This window comes from Micromesistius poutassou (assembly GCF_964030765.1).
Source record: "Micromesistius poutassou genome assembly, chromosome: 8".
NCBI lineage: Eukaryota > Metazoa > Chordata > Actinopteri > Gadiformes > Gadidae > Micromesistius > Micromesistius poutassou.
In genome coordinates, this window is record NC_140278.1 from 17,378,606 (window position 1) to 17,386,595 (window position 7,990).

At 39.2% G+C, this 7,990-nt stretch overlaps 1 protein-coding gene across 1 annotated transcript; it reads left to right on the forward strand.

Moving 5' to 3' along the window:
• Nucleotides 1–620: 620 nt before the first annotated feature.
• LOC311351851 (tumor necrosis factor receptor superfamily member 3-like) lies at nucleotides 621–3,429 on the forward strand. The gene is made up of 5 exons (XM_084472003.1): nucleotides 621–817; nucleotides 1,066–1,210; nucleotides 1,575–1,706; nucleotides 2,595–2,891; nucleotides 3,073–3,429. The coding sequence occupies exons 1-5, from the start codon at nucleotides 815–817 to the stop codon at nucleotides 3,150–3,152; spliced, it is 657 nt and encodes a 218-aa protein (XP_084328129.1). The 5' UTR covers nucleotides 621–814; the 3' UTR covers nucleotides 3,153–3,429.
• The last annotated feature ends 4,561 nt before the right edge of the window (nucleotides 3,430–7,990 follow it).

Below are 7,990 nucleotides of genomic sequence, written 5' to 3' on the forward strand. Positions count from 1 at the left end.
TGCACAAAAATGCACACATGCTGCACACACAGAGCAGACTGCCCCCCCCCCCCACACACACACACATACACACACACACACACACACGCACACACACCACACACCACACACACACTTGCATGCATACACACAAACACACTTTAGACCTCCCCCATACGACACACTCTTGAACATGTGCACACACACAGACACACGCATGCTCACATACAGACCCACATGCACGCACGCAAACACACACACACACACACACACACGTATAGTAGACAGTGTATTTATGTTTAGACACTCACAGACAGGCTTCCGATGTTAAGTTAGAACAGTGTGGGTAGCAGAGTTAAGCCTGCCCACACAGCTACGGGCCTTGCTCAAGAAGACTACATCAAAAGTATATGTATCCGGTAGAGTGAGGCTTAATTTATTTCCTCATATACAGCAGATTCTGGTTTCCAACCCAGGCTTGGTATCGTTTCCCCCCAGCAGCTCTGCTATACCATAGTAGAACTGCTGGATGAAGCTTATGATAGCAGTTATAGAACTGGATTATGGGTGCAGCAACAACAGCTATTGGCAGCTGGAGGGGCGATGGGGGGATGTGTGTGTGTGTGTGTGTGTGTGTGTGTGTGTGTGTGTGTGTGTGTGTGTGTGTGTGTGTGTGTGTGTGTGTGTGTGTGTGTGTTTGTTTGTGAGAGAGAACGAGAGCTATGTTAAGTGGTATAAATTTGAGTCATCCACTCACTTTGAAAAGCAGTCCCTTCCAGAGATACCTCATAACAGTTCTACCTTTCACAGAACAACACCTCCTTCTCTCTGAACTATGGTAAGGGAACAATACTAACCCCTGCTAATGGACCCTAAACACTTACACACGTTTCAAGTTTGTTACTTTTTATTGCCTGTTTATTGTGTGGTTTAAACAATTGTAATCCATATAATCACTGTTTTCTTCTACTACTTCTCCCTTTAATTGTTCTGCTATCCCTTATTTTCTTCTCCTCCTCCTCCTCCTCCTCCTCCTTCTCCTCCTTCTTCTCCTCCTCCTCCCCCTCTTCCTTCTCCTCACTTAAGGCCCAGCTGTCCTTTTTCGTTCTCATAATTTCTCTATCAAACCTCCTGGTCCTGTTCTGTGTTGATTCCTTACACTGTAGTGATGAGAAAGAATATGCCTGGCCTGCCATGGGCCCTCAACGCTGCTGTTTTAAATGTCCACCAGGTGAACTCTGACAAATAATCTAAAGTAAAGTCCATTTGATTTGCATAGCCATAAATCTCAGCTCAAATCGGAAATGGCTGAAAACTTTCACTTGAAATACTTCAAGTGAAAATGGTAAATGAGCCATATCATATCATGGGAGGGATGCATCCACTATAGATGCTTGAGCCTTATGAGGCTTAATGAGGCTCAATTATGCTTAATGGTGCTTAATGCACATTTTGATAACCCTCATAACAAAATCTGTTGTTCATCACTTTAAATACTGAAATGCTAACGATTGTGTTGCAGCAAATAAATTCGGTCATCATGTCAGTCAATTCACTTGTCATCGTCCCACTGATGGGGGTCTTGTGTTTCTCAGGTAAATTCCTGTTCACACGATGTTCCTCTACCTCCAATGAGAGCGGCTGTAAGTCCTGTCCTATTGGCCAGTATACAGACTCATTCAATCTGGATCCCAGCTGCCCCTTCTGTGCCACCTGCAACCCTAGCTGTGAGTTATTGTGTGTGTGTGTGTGTGTGTGTGTGTGTGTGTGTGTGTGTGTGTGTGTGTGTGTGTGCGTGCGTGCGTGCGTGAGTATGTGTGTGTGTGTGTGTGTGTGTGTGTGTGTGTGTGTGTGTGTGTGTGTGTGTGCGTGTGTGTGTGTGTGTGTGTGTGTGCACGCGCATGTGGCATCATTTTTATGTCTATGCATGTTTATGTGATGACTTCATAGAGACTTAATACAAAATTTTAATGTGTGGGTGTGGGTGTGGGTGTGGGTGTGGGTGTTTGTGTGTGTGTGTGTGTGTGTGTGTGTGTGTGTGTGTGTGTGTGTGTGTGTGTGTGTGTGTGTGTGTGTGTGTGTGTGTGTGTGTGTGTAGCTGTCCTCAGTTAAGGTTCTCATTTCAGAGAATTGCTTTGAATAATTTACTGTCACTGAGGCAGGGGGACTGTCCCCCTGCCTCAGTAACTCAGAGCAAGAGCCACAGTGTATGCTCTTCATCTTACTAAACTGTTGATATTACGTAGTTAACAACATGTGAAATAGCATAGGAAAAAACAGCAAAGAATACACTATCTTATTGTGTATTTTTAGTTCAGTACAGTTACAACATACAATGGTTGTTCTGAATAAATTGTACTGAGACTGAGCAAAAAATATTAAAAAAAGAAAAAAATCCTTATTCAAATGCAGACACAAAACAATCCATGAAAGACAATAGGCATAAGAAATGTTACAACAACGTCCTCTACAGACACTGTATTCAATTTGGCCTACATGTCATTTTCCTGGAAGCTTATCTTAACAGTTAGAAAAAGTTAGAAAACGTTCAGCATGTGTGCCAGCACACCACTCACTGGATGTGTGAAACGGTGCTTGTGTGTTTCTGACTGAAGACTGGCTGGAAGAGGAGTCCCCGTGCCAGACCAATCACAACAGGGCGTGCCGCTGTCAGCTGGGATTCACCTGCAAATCACCGAAGTGCCAGGAGTGTGAACCAACGCCAAACTCCACCACTCTAACCCCCACGCTAACCCCCGCGCTAACCCCCACGCTAACCCCCACCCAGTGGCTGTTGGTGAACGGATGGACCCTTCTAGCGACAGTATTACTGCTGCTTATGTTCCTGTGTTACTTCCTCCGCATCAAGAACAAGTGTGGTGCCTGTCTGTGCAAGAGCACAGGTCATGATGGTGAGTGCAGCCGCTTAAGCAGACACACGTGTCCTTAGTTCACTGTTCACCGTGTTCAAATTGGAAGATATTGGTCGGAATTTAGAATGTTTTTTAAAGATGTATTATTGTTTGTACTGTCATTTCGGAGTGTGTTTTTTGATTCATGCATGTCATATTACACACACACACTTCCTTCCAGAAAGTGCAGAAGAAGAAAATGAATTCCTGCCCGTCCAGGAGATGTGTGGCAAACATGAACAAGAAATGGTGGACGTTTGAAAAGAGGAAGTGATGGACTGAGGGACGGAGTTTCCCACACGCACACACACACACACACACACACACACACACACACACACACACACACACACACACACAAGAAAGAGCCCAGCAGCGGACGTCACCACCACAGAGACATACGAGGGACTAGACAGGAAAGGGTCTATGTGATAATGTGGATGAGAAATTAGGACAGAGGGTTGTTTCCTTACACACTAAGGAAGGGGCCTGGCTGCCAAAAAGCACTTGGACACCAACAAAAGGTTCATGGGTGGTTTGTCGGTGGTCAGACAGGAAATAAGGAAACAATGGTGTTGTTGAATGTGATGCTATTACAATAAATATAAGGAATAGATCAGATTAGAACAGAGTACAATGTCTTGGTTTACGTTTTAAGCATTAGATTAGAACATTACATACATGCAATGTCATGTCATGTTATAATTATTTGGTTCTGAGGGATGTCTCATCTACTGATCAATTGTTTTACAAAACAAATAGTAAGATTTGTTTAATTTAAATCTCTTTATCATTCATTCACATTCTTTAATCCCATTTTGTTTCCCTGAAGACTCTTTCAGAGCACTGTTCTGTTAGAACCAGTTTATCCCGAACGGACCCAGAACCGGACGCTATTTCTTTTTCGAAGGATGGTAGGGGCAAGTACCGCCTTTTTCGCCTTCTAACCAATCAGACGCGAAAAAGTCTACCGTCCCCTACCGTCCTACGAAAAAAAGATTCACGAACCGCACCACCATCACGTGTTTATTTAGTAGCTAAAAGGTAACTTACCTATCAGAAAGAACGTTCTTCATCGCCATCTTGTGACCGTATGATGTAATTGCGATGGTGTGGCTTGGCGTCATCTATTCGTCATGACCTTTCAATAGAGGAGTCTTCTGTCAAAATTGAAGAATAGGTTCTCAAAATATTTACCTTTTAGTATCTCATATTGTCTCATCCTATTTGTATAACAGTTTTTTATTTCTTTGTATTGGCTTTATTGTTTTTTTTGGAGACTCCACCATCATGTTTAAAAGCCATTGCATATTGTATATGTAAATGTCAACGTCATTGAATTAATATCATAGCAATATTCTACTACGAAAATAAGAATAAAGTAATCTGAATTTATTTAACTTATTTATGATTTATTGGTTTAAAATCCACTTATTCGAAATTCCAACATGGCCTTTCAAGTTTTAAAAACCATTTTAAAAACACGATAAAAATTTTTTTATTCAATGCTCACTAATTCATATTTCCTTACTCATATTCAAGTGGTCAAAATACTTCCCAGAAAACCCGGCCTAAAAAATAGAAACTTCGATTTTTGTATCTTAATTAGTGAATGCTGATGTTTAATGCATCTCAATGCAGATTTCCAAAGAGGTGAATTCTAAACAAATAAATTCAGATTACCTCGTTACCAAGTATAATATTTCAGTGTTATGAATTCAATTGTGTTGAAATTTCGATATATAAAAATCTATATATTTAAAAATGCAAAACATTTTGGCAGTGATTGGCTTCCATATCTATCTTTGCTACACTTTCCTTTATTGAAATCACGTCTTCACCCATTTCCTCTTCACATGTTGTGCAATGCCTGTAGAGGGCTATAGGGCTGCTATCTGATAATGCGGTGGTATTAAACATTTAAGGGATAAATCTCATAAATCTTCCATTTATGCTGTGTTCTAGCTTTATTCACTCTGACCCAGTGGCATCCACATTGATGATTTCACTTGCACAACAATCTCACAGTTGTATCTTTATTTTGGTATCAAAGATAACTATTTCTCGGTTGTTGAGATTTACTCTATTCACTTTGGGTTTGTTATTTTGGCAAAAATCTGAGCCACTAATTGAACTTCCAAACTGTGAAACCGAGGGCCTTCCTACAGCCATGGTTAAGGTATGAGTGTCATAGTGCACTTCTCAACCATCTCAGATAAGTGGATGGCTGGACAGAGCAATAAAATCCCTGGCAGTAAGGCACTCTTTAATTTATAATGAACATAAGTACAAATAAATATGGAGACAATCTGACCCAGTGAAGCTGTGTGCTCATCTAAATTAAATATGGATGGAAAAAATATTTATCCCTTAGCTGATATAACTCTCTGATGCAAGCTTTTAGCCGTTTGAGCATTCGAGACCATATGCCTCCTGTACACAGGCCCACATCAAGCACATACATGTAGGACTAAGCAGCATTGTGTTTGGATGTAAAAACACGTTGAAGGTCCTAGGATGTTGTACTAGCATAGAACTGCTGGCGTAAATACAGAGAAACGAGTGAGAGGAAGGGAGGCATGGAGAGAGGCACATGTAGTGACACAGAGAGAGACGTCAAGACAAAGACAAAGCCATTTAAGAGATTACTCACTTTGAATCAGAGGCCTAACCACTAGATCAGAGTGAACCAAGGAAGTCACTGAGGGAGATGCAATTAGAAATAGAAGGCAGAAAAGGCCTTGCTTATCCATAACTTTGATATGCATGCTTACCAGGTGGGCACATGGGTCGAAGCTTTCCATCTGCTATCATGTATCTATTTATTAAACGCCTTATTTTAAACAATACAGACATTTTACTGTGTCATACTACACAAACAAACACACACACAGTCACAATGTAATGGTACTTGCTATAACATTTGTTTTATTGTGTGGTGTAATATAACTAATACATTTCAAAGTAATATAACTGTAGAACAGGAACACGAGAGAGTAACTCAGTCCCACACAGTCTTATTGCTCAGCTTCTCCTTTATTTCTCAAACCAAATAGCTTTGCAACTGAAGGTTCAGCCATCCCTGCTTCATAGTACATTTGTTTGTATACTACACTCCAGTCACACACTCCCAGTACCACTTGTCCAACCAAAACATTTACAAAAGGTGCTCAAGTATTTACATTATCAGACACCAGAGCAAGGTGAGACTCTAGAGATATTTGATCATTAACAATTGCTATATACAGTGAATGACTCCAAATGTTTCCATATTATTTTCACTAGGTCAGACCCCCCTTGACACCCCACAGCAAGATACAGGGCAGACAGATAGTATATCAGTCTGCTGATTGGGGAACGACACATTACATCACCCTGATGTCAGTATGTGATTGGTCAACAACTTCAATCAATATCATCTCAAATCTGTCAAATGTTTGAAAGAAATATGGTGCCAGAAAGGCAAATGGAAGTGTTGTTAAACAAGATAAATCAGCTCATGGATAATGCAGTCTTTATTTTGCTTGCCAGAATAAAGACTACATTATCCTTGGTAAAGGTTTACAAAATGCTCACCGTTTTTCAAAAACTCCTGTTGGGGCAAAGTAAAGAGCATGTAGACGATATTATGATTTTATTGTTTACATAATTTATCGTTACCCTTAAACTTGATATTAATTCAATTAATTCAATTAAATTAAGTTATTTACTTACTCCTTGCAACCTAAGTTTCAGCTGGTAAAACGACACAATCAGCTTATCTTTCCGGGTACAGTGGGTAAAGGCTGTTTAAGTGTGTGACTGAAGACATACAGTATTTCAATTTTCATTTTTATCTTTAAATAAGATCCACAATCCTGCAATTTCCTTTACACATCATAGCCAGCATACAACAATATTCATAAGCATTTGCATTTCCATTTACTTATTTTTTTTTACACTTCTGAGCGATTTTTAAAGGACTTTACAATGCACCCACATACACATTTATGGTTTATTTATCACTGCATGTACATGATCTGAAATTTTGAACTCTAATAAGACACTTGTTTGACTGCTTTGTGAAGTGAACAAGTAAAAGTATGTGTAGCATAAGTCCTCTAAAAAGCACTCGTGAAACATTCAACCTGGCACATGCATACAGAGACTGCCTCCCTCTGAATAGTAAAATAAACTAGAACATGTCTTAAAATGGTACAAAAGAGTATTAGAACCATGTATGTTGAAAAAGTATGGATATTTTCTTGATATGTTTCAGTCATGACATTCTTTTCCTACATTTTTTTTCTGTTATTAAATTTTGTTGGAATATGAAATCAACTTCATCATTCAAAATGTGTCCTCCAAATTTATACATTATCGTGTTATCAATTTCCACTTCATCAAAACAAAAGCTTTTCTAATACATGGCGGTAAAACTCTTCTGTAATATGCTGCATACAATTTCGCTGACATCTTCCTTCCTTTTCAATGGAACCAAATTGGACGCACAACATTTTAGATTTTTCACACTTGAAATCATCAATAATCTTTGTTTGTCCTCATTGACACGGTAAATGAGTGCAGAAAGCAGTAGAAGAAGAACAGTCACAATTCACAGATTGAGACGCACAGATGTGACCCGGTATGAGTACGAGTATACTTCAGTATGTAATTCATTTGTTAATGTAATTAATAAGTATTATGGATCCTAATGAAGTATCTAAAAGTGTTTCTACCAGTATTCCCATATTGAATTACTCCGTGTTGAAGTTCCAGGGGAACGCGTGTGTAATAAGAAGATATTAGCAGATGATAGTGAGTGTGTAGCTATCACATGTCAGTGATGATTCAGTATTAATGCACTCCTATACCACACCCCATAAACATGTAAAAGATAAGTGAATTCAACTATATTTTAAGTTGCTCATTCATTCATTTCAGATACGGTTCACCTATTTTTCATACATACTTTTCATACAAGTGATAGTGCTGATTATATATATTTTTAATTTACATTTTGCTTGATAAGTGCAAATGTTAACAAGCTCCCAAAAAATAGGTTTAGTTATATACAATTAAGCACCATTGGTGAAGTAGCTTTATGCAGCATTTTATAG

Bases quoted from the DNA above. Each gene is read 5' to 3' on its own strand.
- LOC311351851 (XM_084472003.1), top strand. The intron at 1,211-1,574 runs GTGAACTCTGAC...TGTGTTTCTCAG, and splicing joins CTGTTTTAAATGTCCACCAG to GTAAATTCCTGTTCACACGA. The intron at 2,892-3,072 runs GTGAGTGCAGCC...ACTTCCTTCCAG, and splicing joins CAAGAGCACAGGTCATGATG to AAAGTGCAGAAGAAGAAAAT.